Source organism: Canis lupus, chromosome 25, assembly GCF_048164855.1.
Source record: "Canis lupus baileyi chromosome 25, mCanLup2.hap1, whole genome shotgun sequence".
NCBI lineage: Eukaryota > Metazoa > Chordata > Mammalia > Carnivora > Canidae > Canis > Canis lupus.
In genome coordinates this window covers 2,256,455-2,275,591 of record NC_132862.1, presented here as the reverse complement: position 1 = coordinate 2,275,591, position 19,137 = coordinate 2,256,455, and the positions used below count along the sequence as shown (strand labels likewise).

Sequence of the window (19,137 nt, the reverse complement as noted above, 5' to 3'; positions counted from 1 at the left end):
GCCCAAGCCTGCTCCAGTCCCACCCTCCTGGCCCACGGCCTCATCACCTCCTGGCAGGTCCAGGGTGGGGGGCACGGGGCAGTCTGTCCTCCTGTCACACATTTGGCAGATGCTCTGCTGGGTGGAGACCCCGTGGACACAAGGACAGCAAGCGGCTGTCTGCCCAACGTGGGGCCGGGGCACTGGAGAAGATGGAAGGGCCCGGGCGCCTCAGCAGCGCCCTGAGGCCGGGGGGACGAGTGGAGTAAAGCACTCGGGGGGCTGAAGAGAAACAGAGGGCTCTGACCACCTCCCAAGACCCCCAGCCCCCTGCACCGCAACAGAGCACCCCAGAAGGCCCCGGCCACCTTGCAGGGGGCTGGAGGTGGGTCAAGGACACCTCCCTTTCTGATTGGACATAAGTACAGATCTCGGAAGTATGTGCTCAACAAAGGCCCCAAGAGGCCCATGGGGCACCCCAACGTTCTCATCTTCCCAGCCCCCAAGGAGCCTGGGGCTTGACCCAGAGGGGCCGGGAGCTCCTTCACACAGTCCTCTCCGTGTCGCCCAACCTCGGGCTCCTGGGACCAAACACAGCCCCAAAGTCAGAATGCCCGTGAGGGATGGGGTGAGGGCCTCTCCCAGAACTAGTCCCTAATCCCCAAGAGGGGATCTTCCTCCCTGCTGGGAGCAGGGTCCGAGGCACTGGGGCCAGCCAGACTGAGAGGAGAATCCCCGTGGGCTGCTCTCAACCTCTCTGGGCCTCCTTCGCCTCTGCCTTTTCGAAACGGGAAGTCCTTGCAGAAAGCCTTGGCCTGCCCTCCCAGGACTGAGCCAGGACTGAGCCGTCACTTCCCACTGACTTTTGTCTCCTGTCCCTGCGGCTGTGATCACTTTCTCAGCCGCCCTTATCTCGCCCCGCAGGTGCGTGGGAAAGAGAGGGAGACAGTCGGGAGTGGGGCTTCTGGGGAAGGGAGTGATGTCAGCCCTCTGAGTCAGGGCGGGGGTGGGGGGGTGGGGGGTGGGAGTAGAGTCGTCTCCGCACACTCCACCCCTCCCCGGGAATGACAGCCACAGCGTTGACCTGCGCTCTGTGCCAGGCTTTGTGGGGAAGCTAGTGACACACAGTGGCACGGGCTGCCAGGGCTCGCCCTGCGAGTTGCTGCTTGGGGACAGGCTCCCTCCCGGCCTAGCAGGGGCTCCAGGGTCCCAGCCCAGACAGAGGGTGGGGAGCCACTGTGCCTCCTCGGGCCCTGACTCTCCTCTCTGCTTTCACGCAGGACACCCAAGCTCAGACCTTCTTTCGGTGGCCCAGGAGAAGCAGCCCTCTCCCCTGCGCTGCTGCTGCTCCAACCAAGGACTTCTGCATCTGGAGACTGTCACCTGCCTGGGGCCCCCCATCCTCACTCTGCAATAGGATGGGATGCAAGAGCCAAGGGGATGGAAGGCTGCTGCAGGGGGGACAAGGCAAGGCGGCTGATGGTGTCAGCCGAGTACCCAGCAGCACCCAACCCAAGCCAGCCTGGGTACTGAGCCATAGGAAAGATACGGGGTGAAGACGACAGGGGCTGCCCGTGGGGCCCTCCGGCAGGGGTAATCTAACAGCGATGTCCTCGCTGGGCAGGCTCCGTCCACCTCCTTCCTGCCCCGATCGGCCACCCACCTCCTAGGCCCCGTAGGCTGCTCCCTTGCTCTCTGGCTTCATGGGTTGGCCAGGGCTGGAGGGCACCAGCAGGAGATCCAGGAGGGAGGAAGGGAGGACAGGGATTTCCCCCCGGCTTGCTCCCTGCTTTGCTCCAGGAGTACAGCCTCTTCCAGAGGATGCCCCCCGCATGAGTTCCCGCTCCTCTCTCACCTCCCACTCACTTCGTCCTGTCTTTCAGTTCTACACAGGGCGACCTCCTCCTCCTGGTTCTCCCTGCTAGCACTGAAAGTCCCACATCCTGGAAAACCACCCCACCCTGGACAAACCAGAGGTTGGCCCCTCCAGCTCTGGGGGTGGCAGTGGCGTCCCACTGCTGCCAGGCTCCGGCCCCTCCATCCTATCTGTGTTCCCTTAGCCACGTCCACACTCCGTAGGTACTTCTAGCATCAAAGCCCATGTAATTAAACTTTCTCAGGTGAATTGTGTTTCCTGCTGGGATCCTGAATGGCACAACCACCACGCAGCCCTGTGAGATCAGCATTATTATTAATTTCTTCTCACAGATGAGGAAACTGGAGAGGTTACAGAGCTTGGTGAAAGTCACTCCACTAGTAAGTGGCAGAGCCAGGATGCAAACCCAGGGATCCTGGTCCCTGGGTCATGTGCTCCCCAACTCCTGTCTCCCTTACAGATGGCTGAAAAGCCCTCTTCTTGGATACTTTTGATGGAGAGATCCTTGGGTCTGAGAAAAGGGCTGACGTCCCTCAAAGCTGGGGGGCAATGACATGACCTCCCGTGGCCTAGGCTGTGGAGTTTGGAGTTGAGCCACACAGGAGGGAGAAGGCAGGAGTAGTGCTGGAGCCAATGGACTGATGGGATAGGGGCTGGGGTGGAGAAGGTGACCCTCCTCACCCACCTAGAAACTGGCCCTGTTGCCCACACTCCTGGCTTCCTGCAGAGCTTCCTGCAGAAAAGGGAAGGAGACGCTTCCAGCCTCGTGTTCAGATGGGCCCAGTGGTGGGGTGAGAGCCAAGAGGTAAGGGGATGGACAGAGTTCCAGTCCCAAGGGCTCATCAGAGCCCCCCTACACAAGCTGAGCAGCTGAGCCCCATCCTGAGTGCAGGAGAAGAACTTGCCCATTGGTCCCAGGCTAATAGGAAAGCTGGATCCCAGACGAGAACCAGCCAGAGACCGAGCCAAGGACAGGTGTAGCCAGGCTGTGCCAGAGACAGAAAGGGTCTGGCACATTCAGACTTGAGGAATTAGGGAGAGTTTCCAGGAGGAGATAAATCTGGTGCAGACATGGGAAGAAGGAGGAGCAGGTTGGAGATCCCTGCATGGCTCAGGGGTTCAGCGCCAGCCTTCGGCCCAGGGCGTGATCCTGGAGACCCGGGATCAAGTCCCACGTCAGGTTCCCTGCATGGAGCCTGCTTCTCCCTCTGTCTCTGCCTCTCTCTTTCTGTGTGTCTCTCATGAATAAACAAATAGAATCTTAAAAAAAAAAAAAAAAGAAGGAGGAGGAGGAGGAGGAAGAGGAGGAGCAGGGATGAGGAGCTGTCTCCAGTCCAGAATACAGTTACTTTACCAGGGAACGAGCTAAAAAAGATACTGAAGCATCAGTGGAGATGGAGGGGATGGATGACATCCCAGGGAGCAGAGTGGAAGGCTGGAAGGAGCCCCCTGATGAGCTGATTGGGATGAGGGGTGAGATGCCCATTTGAAATTCCCAAACACTAATAGATATTCCACGAATTCCCTGGGAAGAGTGGGCTGGGCAGCGGCACCGCTTCTGTTTTGCTAGGTGAGGTGCAAGCCCGGGGCAGAGCTGAATTGCTGGAAGGAGCAGCAGAGAAGCTGCACGGTGCCGCAGGGAACCCTCGTCTCTGCCCTTCAGCATCCTGTCTAAATCCCCTCGGGACATGCATTTAGAGCTGTTGCTTAGCATCAGTGCTGAACTATTAACCTGCCGGGGGCACCCCTGCCCAGGAGAAGGGCCAGCTTAAAGCTCAGAGATGAAGTGGGGCTGACATGAAAAGACCCAGCTTGCTACCCTGGATGGAGCTGGAGCCAGGCAGCCCTGGGAGGGGACTGGGAGAAGGACAGAAACCCCCATCTCCTAGCACGGGCTGTTGACTTAACCACAGGAGGCTGGCCTCTGGCCCTGGTTACCACAGGCTCCAGAAAGATCTGGCTCTCATGGGTGGGAGGGGCTATGCTGGAGAACCCCGAAACTGAAGGAGCGGGAGAGACACTGAACCCAGGGGCACCCGGCTGGCTCAGTCTGTGGAGCATGCGACTCTGGATCTCAGGATGGTGAGTTCGAGCCCCACGTTGGGTGTAGAGCTTACTTTTTAAAAAAAAGAGAGACGCTGAGCCCATTAGAAGGGCAGGATGGGGTTGATCTAGCTCGCCAGAGTAGCCCAGTCCTGGCATGGTGCCTCCAGTGTGGTTTGCATTCGATGAAATTTGTGGGAGGGAAAGAGTGGGAGAGGGGAGAGAGAAAGGAAGACCCCTTCAGGGAGAAATGGGTGCTGCTTCGTTTCACAAGAGAGAAGTCCAGAGGGAGGGAAGAGGACGAGGGTGGTGGCCCTTGGTTCCAGCCCCCAGGCTCTGGTCATTGGGCCTCAGGCCCCTCCTCTCCCCACAAAGGACAATACTAGGCTGGCCGAGCCCACCAGGGCTGGAGGACAGGGCGCCGTGGACCTGGGGCCTGGGGCGGACAGCAGGCCAGTGAGATGCAAACCGTACGCAGAGCAAGGCCAGCCTGGGCACACAGCAGGAATAGCGAGCAGGCACGACTTTACTGGCTTCTGCGAGCTCCCCGTGGCCTGGCTCGGGCTGTGGGCAACGCGCACGGAGCTGGCCATGCAGGGAGGTGGGTGGTGGAGGGGGGCGCAGGGCTGAGGCGGCTCGGTCGGGAAGGCATGAGGAGCAAGTGGCTGCGAGGTCACTCAGTATGTGACGGACGTCTTCAGACTTGACTCCACCGTCTTCTTCAGGATGGTGCGGCAGCTGGAGCCGGAGCCGGAGCCGGAGCCGGACACAGAGCAGGAGGCCAAAACAGGGCCCTGCCCGGAGCCCACGGTGATGGTGGAGCCTCCGGTCACGACGCTGGAGCAACTGGACCCAAAGCTGCCTTTCTCGCCTCCGAGGCCACAAGAGCCCCCCAGGCCACTGCCAGCGCCTCCAGACAGGACGGTGCTGCCTCCACCCACGGCTGCCAAGAAATGCACCAGAGTCACAGCAGGGTCCTCCCCAGGGGACCACTCTCCCCAGCTCCCCGATACTCACAGACGACGACCTGGCTGGTGCACCTCCCAGACATCCTGGGGGAGAAAGGAGAAGAGGACAAAATGCTCGGAAAGGCTGCGGAGAATGGGTCCCCAGGTGCTTCTTAGCCTCTCAGCAGATCAAATCCCCAGTCCTGGTTGTCAATCCCTCCCAGCAGGGTGGGTGGGAGCGCTAGGAAATCTCAGAATGTCCCTCGGCGAGGAGGCCACGCTGGTGGCGGTCCTTCCTCCTCTCCCACCTCTCCCGTGTGCCCGGGCCCCCACCTGCTCTCCTCGCCCTCCAGCAGCCTGCGGTAGGTGGCGATCTCCACGTCCAAGGCCAGCTTCGTGCTCATGAGCTCCTGGTACTCGTGCAGGAGCCGGGCCAGCTCCTGCTTGGCGGCTCTCAGGGCGGCCTCCAGCTCGGCCAGTTTGGTCTGAGCGTCCTTGAGGGCCAGCTCCCCGCGCTGCTCAGCATCGGTGATGGTGGCCTGCAGGTTGGCATTCTGGCGGGGGGGGTGTAGAAACAAAGGAGAGAGTGGTTGCAAGCTGGGTACAGCCTCCCGAGGAATCTACTGTGGCTAGACCACAATCTCATGAGCTCAAAATTATCCACGGCCACCCCCTGCCCCGTTCCTCTCGCTCTGACAGAAAGCATTGCCTCTTCTGCTTCCTTAACTCTCAGAGTGGGTTGAATAGTGTCCCCAAAAATGTCATGTCCACCTAGAACTTCAGACTGTGATCTTATTTGGAAATAGGGTCTTTGCAAGGTGTGATTAGCTAAGGATCTCAAGATGATATCATACTATGTGTAGAATGAGCCCTAACCCCGATGAGTGGTGTCCCTAGAAAAGATGACAGGTCACAGAGACAGACGCCGGGGGATGACGCCGTGTGACAACGGAAGCAGGGATGGAGCGATGCAGCCATAAGGCGAAGAATGGCAAGGATGCCCGGGACCTCCGGAGGCCGAGAAAGGGCAAGGAAGGACGCCCCCACCCAGCAACTTCAGAGGGGCCGCACCTGCCAACACCTGATTCCGTGCTTCTAGCCTCCCGAAGTGAGGGGATACGCGGTCTGGTGCCTCAAGCCTCTAAGTTTGTGGCACTTTGTTAGGAAACGCACCCCTTGGCACCTTGCTCGAGGCACTCCATCTCTGCCCGGGCACTTACTGGTCTTCCTGTCCGTCCCGCTGCGTGGAGCGTTATCTACAAGAGTCCTCCTAAGGGCACTTGATTGCTCTAGGACAGCCCCACTTCAAATACTTTGTCCTCTTATCAAACCACATCAAGCCACGTGCCTCAGTTGTTGGTTTGAGGAGCACGCTCTCCGTGCTTACCTTTCTGATCTGAGAAAACTCCCCAAAGGAGAGCAACGTCCCCAGCTAACGGGCCACCCCGCTGACTCGGCCTCGGGATCAGGAAAGAAGGCCTCCCCTGGGGGCTCTCCCTCCTATTCCCATTCCAGCCTCGTTATCCTACTCTGTACATGAGCACCTGTTGGTGGGGAGCATCGTCTCTATTCTACGGATAAAGAAACTGAGAGTCAGAGAAGCTGTGAGTGGCACAGCTGGGTCCCTAACCCGGGACAGCTGCCAGCTGGCCCCCCGCTTCCCGCCCTCGGGGCTGCGCGGTGACTGGCACAGGGGAGTCCAGTCCGTACATTTGTGCAGGAAAAGGAGGAGTAGGGGGGGCTGTGCTCCTAGAGGGATTCTCGCAGGAGAGGCAGCTTGCAGTGTGGCGAGCGGTTCCAGATGTGGGGACGCGGTAGGCCTCCTAGGTGCTGCCTGCCGGGCCCAGACTGCCTGCTCACAATCACCTGGGTGAGCTGAGCTCAGCAAGTGGGTTTCTCGGCTCCCTCCTTAGAGACCTAGGCCCTTAGCCTGAGAGAGGCCCAGGAATCTGCATTTTAATAGACATCCCGGGGAATTCCAAAGCAAGGAATTCAAACTTAGGGGCCCAAACACCGTGGCAGCAAATTGAATAATAGGCCCTGGGCACCTTCATCTCGGTCCCATGTCACATTCCGAAGGAGGCCAGGTGGGGATGGGTGGAGACTGAGTCCAGGCTTCCAATGACCTGAGCTCCAAGGGCTTTCCCGGGAGGGCCCCGCTTGGGAATGCACAGGCCGTGCGCGCCCCGGGGGTCAAGCCGAACTGCGTGGGGAAACCGCCTGACTCTGTAGTCTCAGCTCTCAACCCTCTGCTGATCCCAAAATCGATTCTTTGGGTTTGGGGAAAGGGAGTGCAAAGAGACTCGAAAGCGTGAAGGGTCTGGAAGCCTCCACATCCAGGAGTGAGGGCTCCAGGACTAGCAAGAAACCGCGTCTCCGCCCTTGCCATCCTCTCCCCCCGCCGCTCCCCTCTCGTCGCATGCCAGGCCCCAGAGGCATCACCTCCAACCCGCACAAAGATCTGCCTAAGGAGGGCTCACTCCCCGCCCCAGCGCCACTGCCCATCACGCCTGCGCCCTAGGGTCCTGGCTCTCACCCTCCCCAGCACGGGACCCAGAAAGTCAGCACCCGGCCCTAGAGTCCCCCTGCGCTTGAGGAGTAAGAGTCAAAAGAAAGTAGAAGGATCGGCCCTCTCCCCGAGGAGCCAAAAGCAAGGTGCGCCCCGGGCCACGGAAGGCAGCGTGAGCAGCGCCCCCTGGAGTTGTTCAATGCAGAGCCCACACGGGCTGGAAGTCGCAGGAGGGAGGCCAGGTTCCTCCGAAACGGGGCCTCAGGTGCTCTCCGCCCAAAGTACCCAGAGCTCCAGCCGGTTATCAAACCTGCACACACACCTGGCGGGGACCCTGGCACAAAGGTAGCACAAGGGAGGGCCTGGGGAGCTCTGGGAGCCTCACCTGCGTCCTGAGGTTCTCGATCTGACCCTGCAGCCTCTGACTCGCCTCCTGCAGCTGGGAGATCCGGACTCTGGTTCCCTTCATGCTGTCCCCGTGAAGCCGGGCAGACGCCTGAAGCTCCTGGTACTGAGAGGGACACGGGCGACACCACCGGTTGACAGGACCCTCACCTTTGACCCCAAGACTGTGAGAAACACCACGTCCCCCGTTCTGTGCCTCTCACACCCTCACTTGGATCGCGGCTTAAACGCTGAAGCCAGGACAGGGCAGGATGAGCTTGCGGGAGTCGGGCTGCTCTTGTCCCCGCCGCCCCCCCGGAGGTGGAGGTGGCCGTGCCCACCGGCCCCGGAGCCCCGGGCAGGTTATCAGACCTGCCCCAAGGGGGCCACGGTGGACGAGCACCCGGGGCCCGGGCAGCGAGCCCCAGGCTTTGCCCGCCCAGGCCGCCTCGGGGCTCCCGCACCTGCGTCCGGTACAGCGTCTCGGCCTCGGCTTTGCTGCTCCGGGCGATCTCCTCGTAGCGGGCGCCGACCTCCGCGATGATGTCGCCCAAGTCCAAGCCTCGGTTATTGTCCATGGACAGCACCACGGACGTGTCGCCGGCCTGGGTCTGGAGCCGGCCCAGCTCCTGCAGGGACGGTTGCGTCAGCGTCCAGCTGCCCCCACTCCCTTTCCCCCGGGACCCCGGGCCGGGGCGGTGGGTGCGATGCCCAGCCTCATGCCCCCCTGGATCCATCGAGCATGCCCGGCCCCCTGCTTCTCCTCACCTGAAGAGGAGGCTTGTAGGAGGTGGTGCCTAATGGCCCTTCAGCTTGGACGTTAAAGGTAAACGTCCTGCGAGCCCCAGACCACCTGGTCCCCGCTACTCCTCTGACCCCCTACCGCACCCCACCCCCTCCTCCTCCCGCTCTGATGCCCGAGGCCGCCTCATTTCCACAAAGATACCAGCGCACGACCAGGGGCCCGTCCCTCTGCCCGGAATCTCCAACTCCACCTGCCCGGTTCACTGCTCGCCTCCTTCCAATCTTTACGCAAACTTTATTTCCTAATGAAGTCCCCTCTGACCACCCCATGCGAAGCTGCCACCTGCCCTACCCCCTGCGACATTCCCAAGCCCCCCGGGCCTGTTCTGATTTTTCCTGTTTGCCGTAGCATCCGTCGCCCTCTCAATGCCACACAGTCTACTCGGGCTATTGCTCGGGCTATTGTCTCCCGTCCGTCTCCCGACAGAAAGCAAGCGTCGTGAGTTGTGTCTGGTTCACTAGCGCATCCCTCTGCCCAGCAAGCCGCACGGTACGTTCGCAACGTTTGTTTGTCGAATGACTGAGTGACGGCTCCCGGTGGCACTAACTGGCCTTGGCCTCCTGACCACCCCCGCCCGCACCCCCACCCCCACCCCGCCCTCAGCACCACCCTGCCCTTGGCAGACCCTCACTTCTTCATAGAGTCGCCTCAAGAAGCACACGTACTCTCGCAGAGACTGCAGCCTGCCTTCCAGCTCCATCTTGCTCAGGAAAACCCCATCCACATCCTGGGGACAGGGACACAGAAGCCATGGACTCCCACTCCCGCTCTGGTTCCCGAGTTCTGCTCTCCCACTTCCCAATACTCACCCACGGCCACCCCGGGGACCCCTCCAGCCCCCTCCAGCCCCCTGTCACCCTGCTCTCCCTTTTCCCTGACACTGGCACACACCGCCTTCAGGAGGCCTTCCCCGAGGACTCCCAACCGGTTCTGCGTCCTCCACTCCCTCCCCACCTTCTCCCACAGTGACACCCAGAGCTCATCACATGGTCTTTCCATCAGATCTTCCAGGGCGCCTGTGTCCACACAGGTGTCCCACCCCCTGGGAGCCCCCCGAAGGCAGTGCACTACCACGTGCTGCGTTAGGATCTCCCACCCCACCTGCTGTCCCAGCCCAAGACTCGGCTTTGTGCATGGTGGGTGCTCAGGATCCCAGGGAAGCCCCTGACCCCCCCTCACCTTTTTGAGGACCACAAAGTCATTCTCAGCCGTGGCGTGCTTGTGGGCCTCCTCGTCATACCTGTCAGGTAGGTACAGAAGGCCGCTGCCCGGGGTGGCAAGATCGGAGCCCATGCCCCTCCTCCGAGCACAACCTCCCTGAAACGGCCCCCCTGCCATTAGATGCTCCCAACAAAACACATAAGCTGCCCTTGCCTCTGCCTTTCCTATCAGGAAGTCATCGTTACGTCCTGGCTTTGCCCGTCTTCACTCCACCAACCACGTGAGACCACTCTCCGACACATCTATAGGGCACATCCCAACACCTTTCCTCACTTGCTGCTCACAGCCATCAGGTGATGAAGCGGGCATTTTGGCTTTTGTCAGAGCGATTACATGGCTTGCCCAAGTCATCGATAGGTGGCCCAAGCAGATCTAAAACCAGGTCTCCTGGCCCCAATCCTGAACTCTTCCCAGGACCCACTCCACCTCCCACGCCATCCTCCCAATGGCCCTGGGAGGTAAGAAGGGCAGGTGGCATGTTCCCACCTTCCAGATAGGGAGCTGATAGGCAAAGCTGAAAGGCCACACAGCTCCCCCTTGCTCACAGGCGCCAAACCCAAGCCTCCTGTTAGCCCAGGGCTCTCTCCACACCACCTGGTGACCTAGGTGGGGAACCCAAAAACAGCCCAGCTGTGAATCATGCCACAAGCCCGGGGACGGTCCCACTGAATGGGTTCCCTTCCACAACACCAGGACCAGAGAACCTCTGAGTCACTTTGGCCCACAGCCTGCTCAACAGGAATTTATTGAGGAAAAACCCACTGAGGCATTGTTAAAATAGGCCCCTCCCGGCCCTGACCCCAAGCATGGCCCTCACACTGGGTCTGTTGGAACCGAGGCTCTCTAGACCTGGGCATCAGGGACTGTGGGGCCTCCTTACCTGCAACAGGTGGAGCACCCTGAGAATCAGAGGGAAGGGGATGCACAGAGGAGCCACCCACATGTCACTGGGAGCTCAGCATGTGGGAGACCCACCAACTGACAGTCCTGATCCAAACCCTCCCAGGCCCCCCTCGGGCCCCAAGGGGCACTGGGATTTGCCTACTTGGCCTTATACTCCTCCTCCTGGTCCTGGCAAGACTTCAACTCGGCGTCCACAGCCTTTCGCTCACTCTGGAGCTGCTCCAGTTGCCGCCTGAGCTGGGCCACGTAGCCCTCAAAGAAGGTCTCCAGGTCCGGGGGGCTGTCCCTCACCCCCTGCTGCTGCAGCAGCTGCCACTTGGTCTCCAAGATCTTGTTCTGCTGCTCCAGGAAGCGTACCTGCAGCCCGAGCGGAGGCTCCCTGAGGCTGCCGTGGGACCCCTGGCCACAGGCTCTGGCAAGTAAAGCCTCAGGGGCTCCTCCGGTGAGCCCACATTTCCCCTACCTCCCAACCCAGCCTGGGCAGGGGCAGCCTCAGGCCCTCCCAGGAGGCTCTGAGCATATCAAAATGATCAGAATGGCTAACAGGGGAGGGTCTCCCCGCTGCCGAATGACCGTCCTCCGCTCCTGAGCCCCTAGCATAGAACAGCAGGGCCTCAGCATCATCAGAGAGACTGCAGTGAGACCACAGGAAGGACCTTTTGGCTGCAGAAGTGATTAGGAAAGTGGTAGCAGGGACGCCTGGGTGGCTCAGCGGTCGAGCATCTGCCTTTGGCTCAGGGCGTGATCCCGGGGTCCCGGGATCGAGTCCTGCATCAAGCTCCCCGCACGGAGCCTGCTTCTCCCTCTGCCTGGGTCTCTGCCTCTCTCTGTCTCTCATGAGAGAGGAAGGAAGGAAGGGAGAAAGGAAGGAAGGGAGAAAGGAAGGAAGGAAGGAAGGAAGGAAGGAAGGAAGGAAGGAAGGAAGGAAGGAAGGAAGGAAAATGGTAGCTGAGCAGACTTCTCCATTCCCAAATCCATCGAGAACATTCCTCCAAGGGAGGCAGAGACAGGGGCTTCACCAAGTTGGCCCTCACCTTGTCGATGAAGGAAGCAAACTGGTCATTGAGGCTCCGGATCTCTTGGGTCTCCTGAGTCCTCACCACCTGGAACTGGGGGTCGATCCCAATATTCAACGGGCTCAGCAGAGCAGTGTCGATGGTCACTTCCTGGATGCCCCCGGGAGGGCACAGGGGAAGGCCAGGCCCACCTCGGGCTCCCCCAGACTGCACCCCCGGCCTTCCCCCTGACCCCCAAGCCCTTCCTCGGGAGCCTCCCCTGCTCCCCCCGAAGGAAGTGCAGCTCCGGCTGCTGAAGCGGCCCCCGCGGCCCCACGAGCGCGAGCGAGCACAGCAGGCTGAGCGGGCGCTGAAGCCCCTCGGGGCCCGGGCTGAGGGGACAGACATGCTGGAGACAAGGCCACACAGTGCAGACGACAGAGGATCATCCGGGTGTGTGAGTTCCTGCCCCGAGGCCCCAGCACGAGACTTTTATCCCCTCCCGGGCCTGGGCTGGGCCTCGGGGAGCAGGATGCTCTCGGCCTGACTGTGTCTGTCACTGGCTCCAGGTGACCTAGTCCGACACACCTGGAGGACAGAGGCCAGGGGAGAGGAGGCCCAGACGCTGCCCTCGGAGCCCCCAGGCCGCGGGAGAGCTGGGCACGGCCCGGAAGCAAGGAAGCAGCCCAGACCGGACTCCAAGGCCAGGACAGTCGCTGGGGGCACCCAAGGAAGGCTTCCCAGGGAAGCAGATGGGGGGATGGGGAAGAAGGGGAGGGGTCCAGATGGGGCATCTGAGTGCCTGGAGACACAGGACTGAGGGGTGTGGAGCTTCTCAAGGGGACTCTACCTTAAGGAAGGCACTTGGCAGTACTAGGAGAAGCTACGAGGCTAATGGAGGTGTTATTGTCCTCGTTGGCTAAAAGACACCCCAGGATTTGGAAATGAAACAGGAAAACAGGGTGTCCAAGTGCCTTCTCTTGCGCAACCCAGCAATCATCCACAAGGCACCACCCCGCTCAAACCAGGCCTCTGCATCCAGGATCTGGGCGAGTCGTGCATTTCCAAGCCCAGCCTACGTCCCTGCTCCTTCCCCAGACACGCAGTTGCCAGGCCTGGATCACGCACCGCATGTGTCACGTTACGAAGCAGGGGCGCCTGGCCTCTGAATAAAATATATACTTAGAAGGATACTCCCTTGGGGTGCTGGGAGCAGACACAGGAACCAGGGGTCCCCCCCAGGGTGGAGGCTGTGTCTGCCCTCGGGTATGCCGAGAGCCCCCCACCAGTACGGGACCCCGTGTAGGAGGCGGCCAGCCACCACTGCTGAAACTCCTCCACTGCTGGCAAGCACGGTTGGGCAGCTCTGATTTTTAGAAATTTCTAAAATTCTGCCCCTGAAACTAGGATACTGGGCCTTTGCGAATGCAGCTCAAAGCAAGAGCAAACGGGGACTCAACGTCATGAACACTCAAGAGACCAACAATGAGGAAGTTGGTCGTAGCAATGCACCTCCGGGCCACACAGCGTGAGCAAGTCTCCCCTCCCTCCAGAGGATTAGAAGCCCCTTCCTCCTTCTCCTAGCCCCACCTGGCACACCCTGAATGAAGCCAAACAACAGACGGCCTCAAGGGGAAGAAGAAGACGAGGCCTTCCATGGGGAGAACAAAAGAGCTCAAGGGACTGAGGTGCCAGGTGAGGAGGAAGAGAGGAAAGATCCAAGCAGGAGATCTGAGTGCACCGAGGAAGGAGAGGCAGCGTGGAGCAGCCCCAGTGTCTAGAAAGAGAATCTGGGGGTGTGAGGCCTGGGGGGCTCAGTCCATTAAGCATCTCCCTTCAGCTCAGCTCAGATCATGACCCCAGGGTCCTGGAATCCAGCCCCGCATCAAGCTCCCTACTCCGTGGGGAGCCTGCTTCTCCCTCTGCACCTCCCCCTGCCTGTGCTTGCTCTCTTTCTCTGTCAAATAAATCAATAAATCCTAAAAAAAAAAAAAAAAAAAAAAAAGAAAAAAAAAAGATAAGAGTTAGAAAAAGAATCTGGGAAATGGGCTGGATCCCATTGAGGACCCACCTCCCAACCCTGCCCCCTGGGGACCACTTTGCAGCATCAAGGAAGACCAGGTGCCTTCCTTCCCGGCACCATGAATGTGTTTGAGAAACATCTCTGTGGACTGGACTCGACTACCCCTCCTCCCAGTGTAAGGGTGGATGACAGAGACCACAGGAGGAGGTTCCTCCCTGGAACTTCTTCCTATTTGTAATGTTATAGAACATTAAAGCCAGAGTGAGCTTCAAGATCATCTGTCCAATGCCCCCATTTTACACTTGAGGGTTCTGAGGCCCCATAGGGTGTAGGGCGGGGTGCAGAGACCGTGCACCCTTGGGTAACCTAAGACATTGCACCAGGTGACCTCTAAGCCTGTGATCTGAGTGACTTGCTCAAGGCCACCCACACAGCTGGTTAGGCTGAAGCCAGGACCACCACCCAGCCCGGGCCACTGCCCCACGGAGCAGCCCTCTAAGCCCCTGGTTATAGCTTGTCCACCACTCTATCCGGCTCAGGGTCAGGCATCCACCAGGCATCAACAGGTATTTGTGGTAAGAGATGAATTCTTCTCCACGACAGTCACACCCAGGGAACTTCTTGAATCACCAGGTTCTCTAATGCTGCTGTAACATGTTTCCTTCTACTTAAAAAAATAATAATAATAAATCAGGGGCACCTGGCTGGCTCAGTGGCTAGAGCAGATGACTCCTACTCTCGGGGCAGCGAGTCCAAGCTCCATGTGGGGCGGAGAGCTTACTTAAATAAATAAACAAATAAGATGATTCTGGGACTTTTTAAATAAATATTAAAAATTTTAAATGAATACATGTGGGACGCCTGGGTGGCCCAGCGGTTGAGTGCCTGCCTTCAGCTCAGGGCATGATCCTGGGGTCCCGGGATCGAGTCCCTGCATCAGACTCCTTGCATAGAGGCTGCTTCTCCCTCTGCCTGTGTCTCTGCCTCTCTCTCTCTCTCTCTCTCTCTGTGTGTCTCTCATGAATAAATAAATAAAATCTTTAAATAAATAAATAAGATGAATGATCAATAAATAAGTAATCGTATGGTGACGGAGAGAACGCTGAAACAGTTTGGGGGTTCGAATGCTAGGCCTCCACTGGCAGACTAATGTGTCCCTATATGCAAAGGTGCATCAAGGGATCTCAATCCATGCAGCAGCCTAAGTGCACATGGCTCCATGGGTTTTGCCCGTCCCCAGTGTCCCCAGCTCCGGGGTAGCTACCATTAGCCCCACGTCATGCTCCGCAGCCCCTGCCCACCTGAGATCCCCTTCAGGAAAGCGCCAGGCTGGGGTGGTTTCTCGTGGCTTCCCCCTCCCTCCCTGCCTGCCTCACCCTTAGTTCACCCCTGGTCACAGCTATGATTCCCTAACCTTTCACTCAAGCCTGTCCTGTCTGCACGGTCTATTTTTTTTTTTTTTTTTTTACCCAAATGCCACTTAGTCACATTTTATTCATTACATTCTCTTTTTTTTTTAAAGATTTTATTTATTCATTCATAAGAGAATGAGCTGATGGCAACAAGAAAAGGGTGGAGCGAGCTGCTGCCTCTGCAGGCCCTCCAAGCCCAGGTAACGAACCCCCAAAACCCACAGGGAGCAATCCCAAGACAGAGGCCTGGGAGAGCAGGGGTTTGCAAAGCTTTGCCTGGGAGTTCTGAATCTAAACGTCTGTCCCCGAGGCCCAGGTTGAGAGAAGCAGTGAAGGATGACGCCAAATTCCAACGTGTAAAACATGATCATGTTTTACGAAGCACTTTTAATTTTTTTTAATTTTTTTATTATTCATGAGAGACCCAGGCAGAGGGAGAAGCAGGCTCACTGCAGGGAGCCCAATGCGGGACTCAATCCCGGGACCCCAGGATCATGCCCTGAGACGAAGGCAGACGCTCAAGCACTGAGGCACCAGGCGTCCCTACGGAGCACTCTTAGAACGTCTGCCGAGGGCCCTCCGGGCGCCCTCACTGTGCCTCTGCCCAGCCTTTGCTTCATCTCCTTGTCACAACCTGAGAAGTGGGTATCAGGGTCATTGATGCTCCGGGCGCAGACACGAAAGCCAGTGCTCAGGATCTCAACGACAGTACGTGGCCGGGCCAGGACGAGAACGCGGGTCGTCCAGGAGCCCGCGGCCCCCCGGAGCCCCCCGGAGCCCCCCGGAGCCCCCCGGCGGGGCACATCCAGCACGTGCCTCCCCGTCCAGCGGAGCTCCAGGAGCCAGGTGCGGGGGAGAGCTGGGGAGGGCACTTGGGCGCCGCCGGGCAGCCTGCCCTGCCTTGGAACAGCCGACTCCCCGCACGATTAGAGGACACGGCCCCATTCCGGGGTGTATCTACACCCCACCGGGCTGCTTTCAAGCTCCGCGACTGCAGAGCTGGGATGAGAGGGCCCCGGTCAGCTCCCCCGAGTCCGCAGACCTGGCACCAGCACACACCGGCCGGGGGATGCGAGGGATGTGGGGGGGGGGGGTTGTAGGAGTCTTTCTGTGAAAAGAGACTGTCCCGGACATGGAAGCCACGAACACTTATCTGGGAGCCAAGCGAGGGCGCCTGGGAGAGGGAAGCGAGGCTGGGCTGGGCTGGGCTGGGAGAAGAGGGAAGTGTTCAGACCAGAAAAGCGCAGCTGAGAGTCCAGACTTGCTCAGCCAGGGCTCAGCACGCAGCCCGGCCCCTCTGACCCAATCAGGTTCAGCCAGCTGGGTGCCCCGTTGCTAGCAGCTGCTCCCCAGACGGCAAATATTTGTGAGGCACGTTGCTAAGGACAGCCTCCCAACACCCCAGAGGGTGAAAGGCCCACAGGGTAATTTCTAGGGGAAAGTGCGCAGGATTCCTCCCATGCTCGGAAGGGAAGGGAAGGCCCCGCAGGACCTCCAGGACTGGCAGGGGGTCACCTGGACGAGCTCCCTGACCCTCATCGCCCCTCACCAGCATCCCTCCTCGGGCCTGGGAAGGCATCTGAAGAGCTGTGCCCCGGGCCTGGGGGTAGGGTGGGGTGGGGTGGGGTGAGGGTGACCCTCTGCCCCCATCCCCAAGGACCTTCAGTCTGGGAGAACAGTATTTTCAAAACCGCAAGTTACAACCCAGCAGTAAGTCGTGAAACACACCGAATGGGTCCCAGCCGCAACTCGGCCTGCGTCACCGGAGCGAGGCGAGCACCGCGCGCGAAATTCTGTTCCGTAGGCGTGTGCCCGTGTGCGTGTGTGCAGAGCTGCGATGTGGGATGAGTGTCTGGGGCGCCCGGCCGGCTCGGTTGGGGGAACATGCGACTTTTGCTCTCGGGGCTGTAAGTTCCAGCCCCGCGACACCGGTGTAGAGATTACTTAAAATCTTTTAAAAATAAAATAAAATGAATTTCTTCCTAGAGCGCGTCGTCCAAAAAAGTTGGATATAAGAAGTGGTCCCGCACCTGAACATGTACAAACCCGACAAAGATGCCCAGAACCAGGAGCAGCATAAGCTGTCGGGACTCGAGGATGGGAAAACGAGAGCTTTCCTCCGGGAGGCTTTTCCAGAAGAGAGAGGCGAGGAAAGCAGGTTTGAGAAGGGGGAAGGCAAAGGGTAAGGTGCTCTCCCGATCTACCCTAAGGGTCAGGAAATTCTCCTAACATCTAGTCTCCCCTCTAAGCTCCCAGATGCATGCTGCACCCTGCAGGTCCCCAAAGGGGAGAACCGGGGCCCCCTCCTCCGTGAACCACTGAGTCCTGACAGTGGCAAGGACAGGAACCCACAGGCAGGTGCGGGGAGAGAACAAGGGTAGCAGAGCCGGGGACAGCAGCATGCTGAGGGCGGGCGGGGCCGGGGGGCCGACGGCACACTGTGCACCTGCCCTCGGAGACCAGCTATTCCAGGGAAGACCACGGTGACGCACAACAGAGCGTGACCCGAATGTCAGAGCAGAGCCACCTAAGGGGTCATCTTGGTCGACACCCTTCCTCAGCAACCCGAGAAACTGGGTGCGGATTGTGGGGGGGGAAGCAAGGGTAGGACTAGAACCCCTAAGCCTGGACACATTTCGCCCCGCATCACAACGAGCCACGAGACTAGGATAGAGGCCCATGGAAGAGGACCCCAAATCCCCACCCACCCACCCGCCTCCCCCATCCCAGCAAGCTCATGAGGGCTGTCACCCACCCATAACGTTTACGGGGCGCGTCTCAGCTAGGTGCTTCAGCTACGAGGAATAATCCCCTCCACCCAAGAAGGGAGCGCATCTGCGGCCCTCCAGGGAAGGAGCCGGCTCTGTGACCCGCCCCCCTCACCTGCGTTCTGGAAGTTCTCAGGCCTCACCTCACTCCTTCCTGCTGCAACATCGGGCCCAGTTTCTCGAGGCCTCGGAAGGCACCTGCTCGCTGACCTGGCCTGGAAAGGGGGGAGGCCGCCTGCGCTCCCCACGGCCCTCTCCTGGCCCCCGACTTGGCCCATCCATGATCTCCACGGTGGCATGAGAGCCCAGGGAGCTGTGCCAGCAGGAGCTTGTGGGCAGGGAGGGGGCAGAGAGAGCAGAAGACCAGCAGGAAGATGTTGGGGGAAGATGTGGACAGTGGACGGGGAAGGACACACAGATCCCACCTACGGTCTCGCTTTTTTAAAGTCTAGGCTGATGATTTCTAGATGCAGAGGAAGACGATTCTAAGGCTTGCGGCACTTCCTTTTCTTTATTCAAATAATACAAATTCATTGTTGAAAAATTTAACACAATAGGGAATAAAATAAAATTAGGAACAGTATAACTCTTTCCAAAAACGACAACCTGGAATAGTCACTATCAACAGTTTGGTGCATGACCTTCCAGACTTTTCTGCGTGTAAATATCTTTTCGTTATTCATTCAACTGATGTTTATTGGATGCTTTCTCTGGGCCAGGTATGGTCCTAGCACCAGGGATAAAGTAGCCGATGAAACAGATAAATAGGGCAGCCCGGGTGGCTCAGCGGTTTAGCGCCGCCTTTGGCCCAGGGTGTGATCCTGGAGACCCAGGATCGAGTCCCACGTCTGCCTGTGTCTCTGCCTCTCCCTCTCTCTGTGTCTCTCGTGACTAAATAAATAACATCTTTAAAAAAAAAAAAAAAAGAAAGAAAGAAAGAAAGAAACAGATAAATATCCAAGCCCTTATGGAACGTGCGTCTTATAACGATGCACCCACGTGTAACGCGCATGTTCACGCGTCTGGCACAGCGCTACACGCTGCTCCGGTGTAAGCACCACCCACGCATGTAAATATGTATTTCCCAGGCGTGGGATCAGATCACACACACACGTAAAACCAGTTCCACCCTGTCGGCCTCAGTAAGTGCAGACGAGATTATTGTAAGTGGCTCAGCGTATTCTCTTGCCCCAGTTCTCAGGGCTTTTCACCAAGTCCTCCGCCTGGAGTCTGGCTTCTCCGCTCTCGACTCCCCCTGCAGGCAGTTGCCGC

The 19,137-nt window shown here is 59.0% G+C and overlaps 1 protein-coding gene and 1 long non-coding RNA gene across 4 annotated transcripts; one reads left to right on the top strand and one right to left on the bottom strand.

Annotated features, from left to right (window-relative positions):
* Positions 1-4,406: 4,406 nt before the first annotated feature.
* On the bottom strand, positions 4,407-12,150 carry KRT78 (keratin 78). Of its 2 annotated transcripts, none has more exons than XM_072797815.1 (9): positions 11,702-12,150; positions 10,810-11,024; positions 9,723-9,783; positions 9,169-9,270; positions 8,203-8,367; positions 7,740-7,865; positions 5,179-5,399; positions 4,916-4,950; positions 4,407-4,841 (listed from the first exon to the last, which is right to left on the bottom strand). In XM_072797815.1, exons 1-9 carry the CDS (start codon positions 12,068-12,070, stop codon positions 4,576-4,578), a joined length of 1,560 nt encoding a protein of 519 aa, XP_072653916.1. In that variant the 5' UTR covers positions 12,071-12,150; the 3' UTR covers positions 4,407-4,575. The 2 variants fall into 2 exon arrangements, with proteins under 2 accessions (XP_072653916.1, XP_072653917.1); XM_072797816.1 differs by having other exon boundaries at positions 9,175-9,270; positions 11,702-12,149.
* Positions 12,151-15,528: 3,378 nt separating this feature from the next.
* Positions 15,529-18,451, top strand: LOC140616775 (uncharacterized). Of its 2 annotated transcripts, none has more exons than XR_012017139.1 (3): positions 15,529-15,943; positions 17,084-17,255; positions 17,880-18,451. It is a non-coding gene; the product is annotated as an uncharacterized lncRNA (long non-coding RNA). The 2 variants fall into 2 exon arrangements; XR_012017140.1 differs by lacking the exon at positions 15,529-15,943 and adding an exon at positions 16,296-16,521.
* Positions 18,452-19,137: the final 686 nt, after the last annotated feature.

Bases quoted from the DNA above. Each gene is read 5' to 3' on its own strand.
- KRT78 (XM_072797815.1), bottom strand. From the start codon at position 12,070: ATGTCTGTCCCCTCAGCCCGGGCCCCGAGGGGCTTCAGCGCCCGCTCA. The intron at 4,951-5,178 runs GTGGGGGCCCGG...TTTCTCCCCCAG, and splicing joins CTGGAGGGCGAGGAGAGCAG to GATGTCTGGGAGGTGCACCA. The intron at 4,842-4,915 runs GTGAGTATCGGG...ATTTCTTGGCAG, and splicing joins CACCAGCCAGGTCGTCGTCT to CCGTGGGTGGAGGCAGCACC.